Here is an 18140-nt window from a genome sequence, read left to right as displayed (position 1 = left end):
AGCCCAGGAACCTCTGCACCGCCTTAAGATTGTTGGGTTGCACCCAATCCAGAATAGCCTGGACCTTAGCTGGGTCCATGGAGAATCCCTCAGAAGAGATTACATAGCCTAAAAAGGATACTCTCTGTACCTCGAACTCACACTTTTCCAGCTTAGCGTACAGGTGGTTCTCTCGTAATTTCTGTAGAACTTGTTTGACGGGAAAAGATCTGGAATAGATGAGGATATCATCTAAATAGACGACCACGAAACAACCAAGGAATTCCCGAAGAACTTCATTGATCAAGTCCTGGAACACTGCAGGTGCATTACTAAGGCCAAACGGCATGACCAGATACTCGTAGTGGCCAGAGTGCGAATTGAATGCCGTCTTCCACTCATCTCCTTCTTTGATACGGATGAGATTATATGCTCCGCGAAGGTCGATTTTAGTGAAGACAGTGGCCCCTCTTAGCTGATCAAACAATACCGAGATAAGCGGAAGGGGATAGGTGTTCTTGACTGTGATATGATTCAATCCCCGGTAGTCAATACAAGGTCTCAAGCCTCCGTCTTTTTTTGATACAAAGAAGCATCCTGCTCCTACGGGAGACTTAGATGGCCTGATGAAGCCTCTCTCCAGGTTTTCGTCGATATACTCCTGCATGGATTTTGTTTCTGGAGCAGAAAGGGAATACAAACGCCCCTTAGGTAACTTGGAACCAGGAATAAGTTCAATGGCACAGTCAAAGTCACGATGTGGCGGTAAGGTATCAGCAGCCTTCTTGGAGAACACGTCCCAGAATTCATGATACTGTGAGGGAAGCCGCTCCGGAATAGGCTGAATCATACGCAGAGACAGTGACAAACAAGACTGTGTACAATAAGTACTCCACTTGACAATCTCTCCTTTTACCCAGTCTATGACAGGGTTATGACAGGAAAGTCATGGGTGGCCCAAGATCATAGGAACCGACGAACAATCGATCAGGAAGAAGGTGATTGACTCAGAATGGAGAGCTCCGATCTTCAACTGTAGTGGCGGGGTCTCCCAGGAAATCTTGCCACCAGGCAACGGACCTCCGTCTAAGCCACAGACAGTAATGGCAGAGTTGAGTTTTACCATCGGAATTCCGGCAGAGCGGGCAAACCCAATATCAAGGAAGTTGCCTGCAGCTCCGCTATCAATGAAGGCCGACAGGTCCACAGAGCGAGCCCGGAAGGTGAGCTGTGCAGGGATTAATACAGCATTTTTCGGGGAGATAATTTGCAGACCTAGGTGAACTTTCCCCTCACTCCCTAGGCATGGTCTTTTCCCGACTTATTTGGGCAAGAACGGGAGAAGTGGCCTTTTATGCCACAGTATAGACATAGACCCTGCAAACGTCTCCTGTCTCTCTCTTCAGAAGAGAGACGATATGCTCCTAATTGCATAGGCTCCTCACCATCCTGGGAAACCGGAACGAAGGCGGATGGAGGTGATGATGTTTCCTTTTCAGCTTTCCGCTCCTTATACCTCCTGTCAATTTTAATGGAGAGGTGCATCAGATCCTCCAGAGAACTAGGAGACGGGTATTGCACCAAAGAATCTTTAATCTGTTCAGATAGGCCGAGACGGAACTGACTTCGTAAGGCAGGGTCGTTCCATCCACTATCAGGTGACCATCTACGGAATTCAGCGCAGTATTCTTCTGCCGACCGTCGGCCTTGTTTCAAGGACCGTAGATGAGCTTCCGCAGAGGCCACTCGATCCGGGTCATCATACAGTAGACCCAGTGCCTCGAAGAAGGAGTCTACGGACTGCATGGCCGGACTGGTCTGCGGCAAAGAAAACGCCCAGGACTGGGGGTCACCCTGTAGAAGGGAAATAATAATCCCAACTCTTTGCTGCTCTGAACCGGAGGAGCGGGGTCTCATCCGAAAATAGAGCTTGCAGCTCTCCCTGAAGTTCCGAAACAGGGTTCTATTTCCGGAGAACCGATCTGGTAAGTTCATTTTGGGTTCACAGATGGGACCTTGAGTTGGTTGTGAAGCTTTTGTGGCTTCTTCTTGAACGGACATACGCTCAGCCGATCCCTGCATCATCTGATACAAGGACTCAACGTGGCCTGCTAGGGTTTGTGCCGGAGACGGTGTGGATCCACTTGCATCCATCCTAATCTTGTCTCCGTGAGTGGGCCGGTTATAATGTTAGGAACTCTTCCAGCCGGCACAACACAACCCGGAGTCTACTCTGCCAGTCAGGTGTTAACTGGAGCCCCTGATGGTGGGGACAGACTGGGCTGCAGACTGACAGAGGGTCGTGAAGTGTGTACTGGCTGGGGAGAACCCAGGCAAGAAGAGTCAGGTCCACGCAGAGGTCAGAAGGTCGGCAGCAGGTAACAGTAACGATGAACAAGCTGAGGTCAGAGGTCACAGGCAAAGTAGCAGACCGGGTAAACGAGCCAAGGATCAGGGTCACAGGAAACACAAGCGAAGTCAAATACGAAGCCAAGGGTCATACACGGGAAGTCAAACGTAGATACAGGAACAGGAACAGGAACTGGAACAAGCAGGTAAGCAGACTGGAGCACAGAGCTATAACCGGCAATGAGGTGGCAGACCTCATTGCCTTAAATACTTGAAACAGCCAATCAGGGCCTGGCTCAGATAGGAACCAGCCCCCTAACTTCATTAACCCGCAGGTTAGTAATTTCGTAGAGCGCATGCGCCCGGCTTCTCAATGCCGGGACGCAGCGCTGGAGCGTCTAGTCGTTGCCCCGGCAACAGCCGGGACATGAGAGGAAGTGACGTCCCGGTCGCCATAGCGACGGCCGGGACGCAGGTGAGTGAGTCGCGGCGGCTGGGCACCGCCGCGGCTCGTAACAGTGGCCCAGTAGCTGAGGTAGCTACTAGCTGGTATTGGCGCAACGGAAGAGGGGGGCGCTGAGTCTAACATACCCCTGGTATTCACGAGGGACCACCGCAAGGCTTTGCTGCAAGGGGTACCCAGGTCGCAGTTCTCCGAGACAGTCATCGGCATAGTAACAGGAGTAGTCAGGCGTAGTAGAACAATCCGGGTCAGAACCAGAGCAATACGGTACACAGGGAGGATCCAGAGCCAGAAGTCAAACCAAACGAGCAATGCGGTACCAGAACGTAACCAATAGAGTATAGTAGGAGAAACCAAGCCGAGTCAGAATCGAGATATACAGGGTACAGGAACCACAGGTAAGTGCTGGAGCAAGGTAGTGAACCAATAATCTGGCACCCTATAAGTGCCAAAGGCTTCTATATAAGCAGCAAGAGGAACCCTAATTGGGTGAAGGAATCTTAGCGCTAACTGCCGACAGATGAGCACAAAGCGTCCCGTTGCCTGGCAACGGAACAAGCAGCCTACAGGAAAAACAAGGGAGCATCCCGTTCTAAGCAACAGAGCGCGGTAATCGGCAAGGTGCAGGCGACCGTCTCCTGCACCTAGTGTTAATGCGGAGATGGGGCCTGACATAATAAACTGTATGCCTTTTTTTCCTCCCAAGTTATCCTTTTTTGGGGAGCGTACTTTTATTTAGAGCTTGCCTGTTCTGTGCTGCCAGTTGAAGTTTAGTTCTGGCTAAATTTTCCCTGTATCATATCTCAAGCTCTCTGCATACATGCTTGATAACCTTGCTTGCCCTTAGGGCAGTGGTTCCCAAACTTTTTCAGTTCGCGACACCCTTAGAGTCTCCATAATTTTTTCAAGGCACCCCTCCAAAATAATTACTGAGCAGTCCCCTATTATAAGTAGTTGGGTGAAAATAACGTGATAAGTATTTCGGTCCGTACAGACATACTTAGTAAGTTGTTTGCAAAAATAATACACATAAATCCAAGGGAAAAAAATATTTTTATATAATTTTTTCAATTATATTTCTGTCCAAGAATAATTTACAGCTATATTAAGAGGAATAAGATCAAACAAAATAAAATATGTTACAACAATATGTACAAAATCATCACACTGTGCCCCTTCACAATCACACTGTGCTCCTTCAACCTCACTGGATGTGCCCCTTCAACCTCACACTGCCCCCTCCTTCATTCTTTTGCCCATCCATTGCTGTTTCCTATCACCATTTCCCCTCCGTTCCTGTACTTACCATACTTGGCCTTCTTTCTTCTTTTTTCCGGCTCCTCTCTTCTGCCGCTCCTCACTGAATATGTTGGATGTGATGACGTCATGCCCGAGATTCAATGAGAAGTGAGGAGGGAGGAGGGAGGAGGGAGGAGGATGCTGGGATCCGGGCACCACCGGATTGGTAAGTTTTTTATTTTCTCCCTGGCCGTGGCACCCCTGTGACAGCGCCACAGTATTGCTGGGAGCCGTGGCGCACACTTTGAAAACCGCTGCCTTAGGGACTTTTTGTAGCAGCAACTGAAGTCTCTTAGGGGGGAAATCAATTCAGCATGAGGTCCCACAGAAGCCTCACACAGTGGTGATGTTCAGACTAAAATCTCCATTAATTTTTGCTTGCAGAGGAGTGAGCAAAAATGAGCAGAGATTTCTCTACCCTAACAACCGATATGGAGCACAGCTGCACATCGAACAAGGCTCCTAAGGGACCTTGCACTTAATTAAATTCCCCTGTGTAGAATTCAGTAGCTGTAAAATAGAAGAAGCTGTTATAAGACTCACCTTATTCTTCTACCTATAAGACATCAATAAATAAAGCGCAATAATAAAAAAAAAAGGAGTACTAAAAAAATAGAAAACTGAAAAAGAACTTAAAAAAGTCAGCCACTGAAATAGGAGTTTGGTAGATATGCTGGTGTGAAAGGCTATTAGGCAAGTTTTGCACCAAAGCGTTTTAACATGTGTGTTGTCCATATGCAGTATAATTAAAATAATGTATATATTTTTAACTATCTTTTTAATAGTTTTAATAATCAAGATACATATGTAAAAAGGAGTAAAAACATTGAATTTAATTGTAATTCTAAATAAGTCCAATAAACTGAAAAGTATCAAGTTTACTACATAAGTTCATATCAAGCCACGAGGCTTTGGGCCTCATTTACAACTCTTGAAACATCTTATGTACCAGTGTACCTCAATAGTCCTCCCAGCAACATCACAGTCCATGTCCTCTCTCTACACCTGGGAGCAGCCTCCACAAACACAAGTTTTCCCTTTTCTCCTAAAATACTACTCGACGTAATCTTATTTCAATTAATAATGATATTAAGGTGACAGAGATTTTGTTTTTTTATGTGTCACTTGTTGTGTGAAGCCTTTTATTACATTGCTCAGAGTGCACTTATGTACTGTATGTATTTGAAATGTCTGCAGATGCAAAGATACAGTCCCCTGTGTAACTAAAATAAAGAAATAAAAAGGACAACGGGCGCATACCCAAACGTCCTTAACTAATCACAGTGCTAGACAAACTAGGTAAATACAGAGCTGGATTATAGCTCTTGTGGGGCTGGGGCACTTAGGACATTGGTGCCCCTATGGTCAGATCCGGCTATCATTTTAGACAAATACAGGCACAATACTGTGTGCTCTACTGTTAGGTGCACGCTGTTCTCCCTTCACAAGCAGAGCAGTACAGTGTGAAGCTGGACATATTTCTTATTGTCCTTGTAGTCAGACCAAATCCTGACTAAGCAGGGCAGTCACCCAAATTCTGGACTGCGCCACCAAATTCAGTTGACAGACTGTCCTGCTCTTTCCTACCTGTTTTTGTAGCTGTCTCTACCTGCGGCTGTTGACGTCTGTATCTCAGTTGCTGCTTTTCTGGATCCCTGAATGTTGAGGGATTTTTCTTGCAGGAATTGGTAGAGTTTATGTTTAGTAAAGAACAGCAACAAGATACAAGGTGACTAGAGATAGTGGACAAAATAATGGAAATTCCTCCAGCATATTGAAAGCAATGTTTTACACAGATGTGTGGCTAATATGTTAATTAAGCAAATAACAACCCAGCATGGTTTGCATCATGCTGGACTGCCCTGGTTGCTTATTGCAAGTATGACTGTAGGATGAGACCTCAGTGGCTTTGAAAAAAGGGGTGATTGCTGGGACATATTTGTCACAAACTTTAGTGACCAAGACAGCTCAACTGGTTAATGTTTCAAAAACAATTGTGTCTAAGCATGGAACGTCAAGGGAAAAACATACTCACCAAAGGGCACAAGTAGGAAAAAGGGCTCACTTCAGAATTGTGATATCTGTGCTTTAACTTGAAATGCAAGACAAAACAAGAAAGCAACTACAGATCAATTGACTGTACATTTCAACTTGTGACACAAGCAGGCAGTTCATGCAAATACAGTCCATCAAGAATTCTACAGAGCAGGATTTCATAGTCCGTTTGCAGTGTATTTACTTTTCACACCTGGCAATGTACGTATTGCAAGTTGTCCATTATAGCTATACATAACTCATACTTACCAACTTTGAATAGTTGGTTTTCGAGTCTCTGTCATGGGAGGTGGGAGTGACGGGGGCGGTGCTCCAAAAATCCTCGTAATTTTGGACCCGCCCCCGTGACGTCATGACGCAAAACGCGTCATTTGACAGCGGGGGCGTGGTTAAATGCCGCAATTCACCGGGAATCGCAGCGTTTGGGAGCTAATTCTGCCCATTTCACTAGGAAGTAGGGCACTTCCTAGTGAAGTGGGCAGTTCCGGGAGATTGCCAAACTCGTCCGGGAGACTCTCGCAAAATGCGGGAATCTCCCGGACATTCTGGGAGAGTTGGCAAGTATGACATAACTATGGTGCAACATCACCTCAGATACTAAGTATCCACAAGAAGCAGCTCTTTTACTAAAAAGTATAAACAAGATCCACAGTACTTGCAATGCTGAAACCCCTTGGCCAGTAACTGTATTCCCTCAGGTTGGTTCCACTTATCCAGGACTTATTCGTCTCCAACTAGGCTCTATAGCAGTCTTGCTACTCTAATCCAAAACACTCACAAGCGCCTGTCTGACACAATCCAACTGTTGCACAACAAACAATCTACCTGTTTCCATGTCTGGGCCTGTAACTTCTCTTTTTCTCTGAAACGCACAACTCTCCTGAGCTCTTGAACAGCATTATGCAGTTTTCCTAGGACATACCTCGTGTCCGTGTCTAACTGTTCCTCTCTCTCTCAGATGGCATGCCCTGTGCAGGACACACAGCTTCTCCACTGAGCTCCAGAGTGGTGTTGACCCACATAATTTTAGTCTTGTTGCGGCAGATACCAAACTGCAGGCCATGAAAAGGTTGCAAATTACCACTACCTAGCCTGCAGCCATCACTGTAGTTAATATTGTGCTGCTATTATTCCAATTTACCTCTAAACCCTTGATATCACCTTCTCATTTTTCATATTTTGGATGATGCCTTCTCCCAGACAATATATTTTATTTTTAATATACACTTTTAGAGGTTCCTTGTCCCTCCTAAACTCTTGAATACATTGTCTTACCTTTCTGCACAGCAATCTGGGACCCTTAAATGTCCTTGATTAAATTGTGCAGGTCAAGGGCCTTCACTTAAGACAGGAAAGTACTGGAGAACTTAAAATGAAAAGGGTTACTATAGGTAGAAGAACACATAAAATCCCTGGTGCTCCATTGTTGTTTGTGTACAGAAAAAAAAAAAGGCTCACATAATTTAAAAAATAAAAACGCTGTTTGAACATGAATTCATTTTGATTGCTAAAAAAATATTTTTTTATTTCAACTTACAAAACTTCAGATAAATCGTTCTCTCTTAGGCAGCAGACACTTATTTTCTGGGTAAAAGACAAGAAGCAATTTTGTACTATCAACTATATTCCACAAGAAAAATAGGATTTTTGTACTTACGTTAAATCCTTTTCTATGATTTCATCTGGAGGACACTGCTACCATGGGGTTGTATGAGGGTACATGGAGTTGGCACTTAAATATTGAAACTATTAATGTAACTGATGACAGAAACTCATCCCCTCTGTAACCACTGCAGCTCATTAGTGTAATTGAAAACCTCCAAGAAAGGGAAACAGAATAGCATGCAACCAACAAAAACAACAGAAAAACGAAGGGTGGGAACGCAGTGTCCGCCAGATGGAATCAAAGAAAAGGATTAAACATAAGTACAAAAATCCTCTTTTCTCTTTCATCCAATCTGGGGAACACTGCTAACATGGGGATGTTCTAAAGTATCCCCTTGAAGGAGGGAAAGCTCTGTCAATCCAGCCTGCAAAACTTTGCGGCCAAAACTTGCGACAGAAGACACAAAAACATGAAAATGGTAAAACTGGGTAAAGTGTGGACCGAGAACCTGGTTGGCACCAGGCAGAGCTGATCTGCCGATGCTCCGTTACGCGCTGAACAAAAGGTCCTCCATGGAAGGAATGGAATGTGCGGAAACATGATCAAGTACAGGAAAACATTATCCACCTAGCAGTAGTTTGTTTTGTAGCCAGCCAGCTCCTCTTGTGAGCATCATACAAGAAAAGGGAATCAGTCTTCCGCATAACGGATGTCCTCTCCACATACATTCTTATTAGAGATGCTCAGGCTTGGTTCCCCGAGAACCGAACTTAGCAGATCCGAGTACCGAGTCGAGCCGGCTTGGTACTTTCCCTCGCCCTCGGATTTGAAGACGAGACAAAAATGTCATTGTTACGTTGTCGGATCTTGCGAGTTTTGGATTCTATAAGTACCACCCTCCATGGCAATCCAGCGCCATTTCACAGAGGGACACAGAAGGGTTAGCACAGTTCTTGGCAGTTGGGCAGCATCATAGGTAGAAAAGAAAGAGAAGGGGTAGCAGTGTTCTTCAAAGTCTCCTGTGACATTCCGGAGAGCTCCATTGTTAATTTTCTTTGCTGAAATAGGAATAAGACCTAGCCCAAATCCTGAAAAACAGCCCCATACCATTATCCCTCTTCCACCAAACTTCACAGTTGGTATAATGCAGTCAGGCAGGTAACGTTGTCCCGACATTCGACAAACTCGCCCATTTGAATGCCAAACAGAGAAGCGTGATTCGTCATTCCACAGAACACATTTCCACTGCTCCACAGTCCAGTGAAGGTGTGCTTTACACTACTCCATCTGACGCTTGGCATTGGTCTTGGTGATGTAAGGCTTTCATGCAACTGCTTGGCCATAGAAACCCATTCCATTAAGCTCCCGTCGTTTTGTACTGGCATTAATGCCAGTGGACATTCGGAACTCTTCAGCTATGGAATCAGCAGAGCGTTGGTGACTTTTACGCACCATGCGTTGATCCCGCTCTGTGATTTTACGTGGTCTTACACTTTGTTGCTGTTGTTCCTAAATGCTTCCACTTTCTAATAATATTACTTACAGCTGATCGTGGAATATCCAGCAGGGATGAAATCTCACAAACAGTCTTCTTGCAAATGTGGCATGCTATCACAGTACCATGCTTGAAGTCCCTGAGCTCTTCAGAACGATTTATTTTGTATCACAAATGTTTGCAAATGGAGACTGCATGGCTAGGTGCTTGATTTTATACACCTCTGGCAAAGGGTCTGATTGAAACACCTCAATTCAATATTAACCGGTGTGGCCAAATACCTTTGACCATATAGTACATGTGTAATAGTACTTGTATATGTCAAGTAAAAATGATGTGTTATTTAAAAGTAAAACAGACAGACCATAAACAATCAAACCACAGAGATAATAGATAATATAATCACTTTTGTTTTGACCCTGGCTAATGCCTCAAAACTGTATGGAAATTAATATCTAGATAATAAAATTAATGTCTCAGAATAATTTAAGTGAACACTCATGTAAAATAATGCCTCCATTAAGTTTATAGCCTTCTATAATAAAACTCTAAACTGTAGTTATATATATATATATATATATATATATATATATATATATATATATATATATATATATATATATATATATATATATAGACAGTTTTCTCTCTATTACAACAAGTAACCTCATTAACTAGTTATTCCCCAGTTGAGTACTTAGCTGCTGGGGACCCAATGCCTGTATGAGAATGAAGAGGGAAAGAGCTAACTGCTGTAATTTAATAGCCGATGTCCCTGTCTTCTGTAAAGTGAGCAGTAAACTATGCATCCGTCTTTTAGGTGCAAAAAATTCCCGCTCCGGGGAACACCAAGTTGTTTTGTTGGAGCCTTTCTGCTCTCTCCCTGCACTGTTTGCTCTTTCACTTTGTGGCTGTGAGATCCAAGTTCCCCCCTCCGCCTCAGCGGTGGACTTGGTATCTCCCTGTAATGGGCGCTCACCGATCAGAGCACAATGCTCTATGCTAAGGCAAGGTGGACCTGTCAGGAAAAATCGATGACAGCCTCGTCAACGCACAGCTGTCACTGCCTCTAACTGAAGAATCTTCCAGCGTAACTGAAATGAACCGAGTTGTGCTCTGTTTAGCCCTATGGGTGAAAGTGCTGCTTACAGCACTTACCCATCTTAAGTTAAAATAAAAATAAAAAGAATAAATAAAAAATCTAATCTAACTAACACTCTGCAGAGCAGTACTGAAAACAGCCCAACTCCTTGGGTACTTAAATAACACTGAGGAGATACAGGGGTTGCAGAGGTTAGGAGCTTCTGTCAACAGTTACATTAACAGTTTATTTAACTATTTAAGTGCCAACTCCATGAGTCCTCATACAACCCCATAGTAGCAGTGTCCCCCAAATTGGATTAAAGAGAAATCATATTCTTCAGATTGCAGATACAGATCCCTTCCTAAATAATTACTAATAGTGTACTGTATGGAAAGAACTATGATACCTGAAAACTTAAGCCATATTTTATTGTGCTGTTGTTGATAATGAGTAAATTTAGTATTTACGAGTCAATACAAATGTAATGGTGGGTACTCAGTAAACTGACTTCTGCATGATAAAGAGTTTTAGGCTGTATACCAGTTATACAGAGTGTGGAAAATAATTAACAATGATAGTATCCAGCACTGACACAGGACTATAATTATGTGTATAAATGTGTTACGTTTCACTAGAGACAACTACCAACCGGTATTGGCACTGGCCTTCCCAGGGCGCGGAGTCTAATGTACCCCTCGGTCTTCTCCAAGTGACCGCTGCAAGGCGGGATGGTTTTAGCTGCCGGAGGCCCACAGGTTAGCCCACCGGCATGGTAGAGAGATAGTAGTAGGGTGAACAGTTCTGGGAACACAGTAAAAGGCCTCGTCTAGCTGGATATTAAACAGCTTAACTGTAAGAAGTAGGAAGCCAGACGTACCTTGCCATCTACTAGAGAGCCACGAGGAGACAAACACGAGAGGAGTCAGGAACTGTAGCCGGTTCGGTACACAGAAGGTCAGCCAGTGTGTGTTGCCAGGGATTCAGCAGATGCAGGGTTAAATAGACAAGCCGGGTTGGTACACAGAAAGTCAGCCAGTATTCACAGGGAGAAGTGCACAGGGATCAGGAGCAGCCAGACACTAAGTACATTTGTTGCTCTGACACAGGACAGTGTCAGAGTGAAGACTTAATAGTGGGGAAGATTAAATTCCCCGCCTCTCAGGTCACGTGATCAGACAGACCTAACAAATAGTGGGTAGTTTGAAAGCCCCGCCTCTCAGGTCATGTGATCAGACAGACCTAACAAAATGTTAGAGAAAACCAATTGTTTCTGACAATGTACCGCAAATAGATTAATAATTCAACACAGACAGAGTGGTTCTTAAAAAGAATGGGGAAAATGTCACTTTTATAGCCCGTCCTTGCTTTAAACCTGGAATCTAACTGTGTGGCCAACAGCTACTTCATCTGTAACAATATTTATCTCTCATCAGGCCAAAGCTTTTAAAATCCAAATTAGAGGGCATCTATTGGCTACTCTTCCTTAAGATAACTGGGACAATAGGCTCACTTTTTTAAACATTCTTCCAATCAGAGTGCTGGTCAAGGGAGAGGCATAGGCCAAATGCAGCCTACCCTAGGCTTTGGAATCCTAGTAATCTATAGGGTGTGCTTTGGTTTTGAGCACAATGGGACACTTCATATTAACTAGTATGGCTTGGTAGTCTGTAGCTCTACTCATTGGGGGAAACAAAATATTCAATAGGGCAGATGAGTTAGTAATAGATGGCTGCCATGAGCTGTCCTTGACTACTGATTACCACTCCCTTCCTTATCCAGTGCTCTCTGTGCCACACCTGCTTGTTGTAATTAAAATTACTAATAAGAGGTAAAATCAATTACTTCACAACAAGCTCCATCCACTGCAACTTTATCACACCATGCATGTGCCTTGTTTCACAAAAAGTATGGTTTCTGATTGGACTACTTTTCATTCCTTTTGACCCCAGTTTCTAGGAGAGGCGTCATTACTCGCCCTCCTATGTCTATATACTGTAGGAGCTGTAGCCACTATGGGGAAAGAGTGATTCTGCTTACATTGGTCCCATCTCACTGTTCTGCTGTACATTGCCATCTCATACTGCAGCTTAGACTCCAAATGGCTAATGAACACCAACAGGAGAAAGTTGAGCAACAAGTGGTCATAATTAGCTGATTGCAGGAATGTGATCATCCCATCTATGACTCTCACCACTAACAGAGGACACAAGATTGATCATGGATCCACTGTCATTTCTGTTGCAGAGTGATCACTTGATAAGAGGTTACTGGCTCAGTAGAAAAGCAGTCTCAAAAAGAATAGTGATATTGTAAAGGTGGGAAATGTACCAGTCAGTGGCGGATGACAGTGTACTGCCCGGCTGCTCTGATTGTGTTTTAAACACAATCAGAGCAGCGGGACAGCACACTTTCCCTGCTGAACGGACTTGCACATACTGTGCAGCCGCCGGCAGCCTTAGAACACAGAAAGGGGGCGGGGCCTAAATTGCCCCCCCCCCCTTAAATCGCCCCGGGTAGGGCAAATGTCTGGGTCCGCCCCTGGTACCAGTCACTCTCTGGCACATGCAAAGCCTCTAGTCCCTCAGTAATAAGTGTGCAAATAACCACACACTAGCAGCAAAGGTACAATACCCATTCTGAAGGTAATAAAACAATCTAGATTTTGGTGACTAGTATTATAATACATAACCCCCACCATCCCAATCCTGGTCGCTAGTATATAATAGTGATGCCTCATTTTATGCATAGTTAATGAAAGCCCTCATCCTTAAAATTCATCAGGTGTAATCCACAGCAAATCTACAAAGTTGTTTATGGCTGCCAAATAGGTTGTTTTCTATGTATCCTTACATAAATTGATAGGAGGGGACAATAACTAAGTTAAGGGTAGACTGAACAGATAATTAAGGAAGTTTAAGGTTCTGTGGGTATATGGTATAGGAAGGAGGTTTTTTTCCTTCATGGAGAACTGGGGAGATGTGCCTCTTAGGACTTGAAAGAGAAGTGTGAAAGTCTGCCTAGCTGAGTATATACTGACAAGAAAGACCTATGCTTACAGAATCAAATGTAGTCATGGATCATTTGGTAACTGGCCATGTATAAGTAATCCTAAACCTGAGAGAGATTCACATTACCCATTAGTATTACATATTATGTACCATATTGGTACCATGTACAGCACCACACAATACCATAAAGTCTCTTTTTGGTACAATATACAGCACGTCCTAAGTTTTTAAAGTTGTTTCAGGTACTTTTCTGTGTTTCTAAGTAGCATGCAAACTAATTAAGCAATTGAGTGACACATTCCTGAGTCACACCTAACCACCTTTCACAATATTGATTGCAGTCAACCCTAAACAAATCTTTTAAATTATATAATATGATGCCTTAATGAAAATATGTGTCATTATATTTGGATATTGCTACACTAAGGTAAGACAGGTTTCTAGCCATGAGATATATTGTAAATGTAACATTCTAATGTGTTTTGATATGTTACTTGTGCTCTAATTTGACATATGAGTTTTGCTACTCTGTTTTTTAATTTATCAATTCTGATTTCTTACATCAACTCTCAAGTTATCCATCAATATTTTGTGGCTTGGTTTGTTTTCATTTAAACTGCTTGTAACCCACAGTTATATTTGCTATAATTTAACAAAAAGGAAGGGAAATAAAGAAAAAACATTTTGTTTGCAAGAATAACATATGAGCATTTCTGAATAGCTGCATTTGTATATATTCAAGTTTTGAAAGGACCAGGCATACTACCCATTAATTAGGTCTGTATAAAGCAATAACAAACAAACTTCAGAAAAGTATTAGCATCAGCACCATAGAGCACATGAAAAAGTACATTCTATATCCGAGTACACCTATTAAAGAATTGAAATCACACAAAAAAATCCAACCAGATATTATAAACCATGCAATTATGCTAGTTCTGGTATTTCCTACTCACCTTTTGGTATTTCAACTCTAAACTGTTGGAGTCCAGCAGAATTTGATAGAGCGCATCCCTGCAAGTAGAGACAATTGCATTGACATGGCCTACCTTAGTATTGCTGCCATCATCAATACATCAAGCAGCATAAATATTACTTGATTATATTTATTATTATAAAGAATTACTATAGGAAAACATACTATAGGAATTACTAAAGGAAAGGAAACATTAAAGTTCCTGAAAATAGTTGTATCAAATAAGGTTTTGATCACTGCACCCTTACTGCTGGCTGTTTCTCAAGATCAAGATGTAAAAGAAACTTTCTGATCCATACAAATACCCCACCTGATCTTATCTTGCTATCTACACATCAGTTTTCTGGCCTCACTAATTCACACAAATAACCCGCAGCCAAGCAAAAAAAAATAAAATAAATGCTACTATCCACTGGCTCACCTGTCCCCAATGTACAGTGTCCTGTTCACCTTTAGAATTGTTTGGATGTTTAGGTGGTCTCTTTCCTTTTCAGGAGTTCTGTTGGGACCTTTCCCTATGAATACAGGATGTGTCCTGAGATCTGAGAGGAACAAGTAGAGTAAGAGAGTTAGGAAAAACACAGTAGAAATAAAAATTAGATAACAAAAGACATAGAGCCTAATTAATCTTCGGTCGCAAATCCCAAATGCTGTATCTTGTGAGAAAATGATCTGCGCATGTTCAGTGACAAAAGGAATCCCTCTTCAGTCATTTCTGTGAGACACACCTTTAGCAAACCAGTTTTTCCAGTTTAGAATTATAACCTGCCGAGCCAATTGCCTGGGCAGGTCCCTGCCCACAGAGGCCTTTCTAATTTACACTCTTATCACAAATCTGAAACCACCTTTTGATGGTTACTTCATTTAGCAGACACCCTGGACGCAAATGCTCACTCTTTGACCACTATGGACAAGACAACATAACTCATTCATAAGCCATTCTGGGCTGTGGTAATATTTGATCATAAGTGGATATTTAATGGTCAAATATTTAAACATGATGAGACAGCATACAGAGTCTGTGTTGTAAAGTGTATTATGTTAAATGGTAAAGTGTTTTATATGTTAGATTGAGTGGTAAAGTACTTTATTGTAGGGTGGTGTGCATACTGGGTGGATATACACTGGTTGTAGTGTGGATAATGGAGTTTATTATGTTTAAATCATACTTACCTACTCCTGGGAACTTGTTTCTGGGAGAGGGGGCGTGGCTGGAGGGCAGAGGGGGCGGGGCTTGCCCAATCGCATCATTTTGGCCCTGCCCCCGCGAAAACGTCATGTACATCGTGGGGGGCCGGGACCAAATTGACGTGATTGGCCTCACACCGCCCCCTCCCGCCCTCCAAAATGGTGTGATTCACAGAGAATGACGCGATTCTCTGTGAATTCCAGGATGCGGGAGAAATGCCAGCTTTCGCGGGAGCCCGGGAGACTGACCCGAATTTCCGGGAGAGTTGGTATGTATGGTTTAAATGCTTAATCTGTGCATGGATTGTATTGCATAAACAGCAATGAGAGCAGACGGCTGGAAAGCCAAAATTAACTCTATCAAATGGAGTCTTACAAAGATGTGTAGACATTCCCTTTCCCCTTACACATACATATCTAGGACATAAGGGTGTGTTATGGGACACTGTGCTGTGAACTTGTGATTAATATACTTTATTACTGTTGATTGTAGGGGGTAAATGTATCAAGCTGAGAGTTTTCCGGCAGGTTTGAAAAAGCAATCAGATTCTAGCTATCATTTATTTAGTACATTCTACAAAATGACAGCTAGAATCTGATTGGTTGCTATAGGCAACATCTCCACTTTTCAAACCTGCTGGAAAACTTTCAGCTTCATACATTTACCCTCAGGAGTTAAATATGGTGCTTATTACTTAAGCCTGTTATAGATGTTTTGCAGAGATAAAATATATGGTTTATTGTAGAGATGAGCGCACTCAGATTTATGAAATCCGAGCCCACCCGAACGTTGCCGATCCGAGTCGGATCCGAGACAGATCCGGGTATTGGCGCCAAATTCAAATCTGAAACTGAGGCTCTGACTCATAATCCCGTTGTCGGATCTCGCGATACTCGGATCCTATAAATTCCCCGCTAGTCGCCGCCATCTTCACTCGGGCATTGATCAGGGTAGAGGGAGGGTGTGTTAGGTGGTCCTCTGTCCTGCTATATATCGTGCTGTTCAGTTCTGTGCTGTGCTGTGCTGTGCTCAGTCCAGTGGTGCTGTGTCCTGTGCTCTGTCCTTCTGAGGTCAGTGGTGCTGCTGGGTCCTGTGCTGTGTCCTGTTCAGTCCAGTGGTGCTGTGTCCTGTGCTCTGTGCTTCTAAGGGCATAGTTATTTCCCCAATATTCCCAAGTGTTTAAAAAAATAAAAAAAAAGTTATTTCAAAAAATACAAAACACTAATTTAATTTTTTTTTAATTACAACAAAATTTGCACAACCAATCCTGCAGTATAAGCCCATTGGTACTGCAATATTACCAAGTTCACACATTCAGCAGTAAAAGTCCAGTGGTACTGCAATATTACCAAGTTCACACATTCTGCAGTATCAGTCCAGTGGTGCTGTGTCCTGTGCTCTGTCCTGCTGAGTTCAGTAGTGCTGCTGGGTCCTGTGCTGTGTCCTGTTCAGTCCAGTGGTGCTGTGTCCTGTGCTCTGTGCTTCTAAGGGCATAGTTATTTCCCCATTATTCCCAAGTGTTTAAAAAATAAAAAAAAAGTTATAAAAAAAATACAAAAAAATAATTTAAAAAAAAATTAATTACAACAAAATTTGCAAAACCAATCCTGCAGTATAAGCCCATTGGTACTGCAATATTACAAAGTTCACTGATTCAGCAGTATAAGTCCAGTGCTACTCTCCTGTGCCGCATATAATTTTTAAAGGCTTTGCCGAGTGTGTGTGGCTTAGGGGTACGCTCTCTTGTGCTACATATAATGGAAAACCAAAATTTGGAGGATAAAGTAGGGAAAGATCAAGATCCACTTCCTCCTTATGCTGAAGCTGCTGCCACTAGTCATGACATAGACGATGAAATGCCATCAACGTCGTCTGGCAAGCCCGATGCCCAATCTCCTAGTACAGGGCATTTAAAATCCAAAAAGCCCAAGTTCTCAAAAAATAGCAAAAAGAGAAACTTAAAATCAGCTGAGGAGAAAAGTAAAGTTGGCAATATGCCATTTACGACACGTAGTGGCAAGGAACGGCTTAGGCCCTGGCCTGTGTTCATGACTAGTGGTCCAGCTTCACCCAAGGATCTAAGCCCTCCTCCCCCCCCCCTACAAAAAATTTAAGAGAGTTATGCTGTCAGCAAGAAAAACAAAACAGCAAAGAACTCTGCCTTCTAAACAGATGACATCACAAATCCCGAATCCAAGGGTGTTGTTGGTTGTGAACCCTGACCTTCCCATCACTGTACGGGAAGAGGTGACTCCATCCAGCATTTGCAGCACGCCCTCTGCATATGCTGGAAGGATCACCCACAGTCCAGTTACAGATTTGGCTAATGAAGGTGTGAATGTTGTACACCGGGAGGAGGATATTGATGTAGCTGGCGTGAGGAGGATGTTGATGATTATGATGCAGACAGATACCAAATTGCCTTTCTCAATTTCTATTTATATTCTAGATTATATAACGGCTGAATAGTTTTCTGTTTTACTCCTAGTGGAGAGTGGATCTGATGCAGACAGATAACAAACTGCCTTTGTCCATTTCTTTGTATATTTGAATTTCTAGTTATACAGTCTATGCAGGCTGCTTTATTTATATTCAACTACAAGTGTAGGGCGGGGGGGGGGGGGGCATAGATAGCCA

At 43.0% G+C, this 18140-nt stretch overlaps 1 protein-coding gene across 1 annotated transcript in view; it reads right to left on the bottom strand.

Moving 5' to 3' along the window:
• Window positions 1–18140, bottom strand: part of LOC142148988 (semaphorin-6B-like) — a 527730-nt gene that overhangs the window by 425690 nt on the left and 83900 nt on the right. Inside the window, exons 3-4 of the mRNA XM_075204826.1 lie at window positions 14736–14856; window positions 14295–14352 (exon numbers count right to left, since the gene is read on the bottom strand). Of these exons, the coding sequence (XP_075060927.1) occupies window positions 14295–14352; window positions 14736–14856 (179 nt within the window). The remainder of the gene's footprint in view (window positions 1–14294; window positions 14353–14735; window positions 14857–18140) is intronic.

This window comes from Mixophyes fleayi, chromosome 1 (genome assembly GCF_038048845.1).
Source record: "Mixophyes fleayi isolate aMixFle1 chromosome 1, aMixFle1.hap1, whole genome shotgun sequence".
In the NCBI taxonomy this organism is placed as follows: Eukaryota; Metazoa; Chordata; class Amphibia; order Anura; family Limnodynastidae; genus Mixophyes; species Mixophyes fleayi.
Note: the sequence above shows the minus strand (reverse complement) of the source record. Positions and strands in the feature narration are given on the sequence as shown.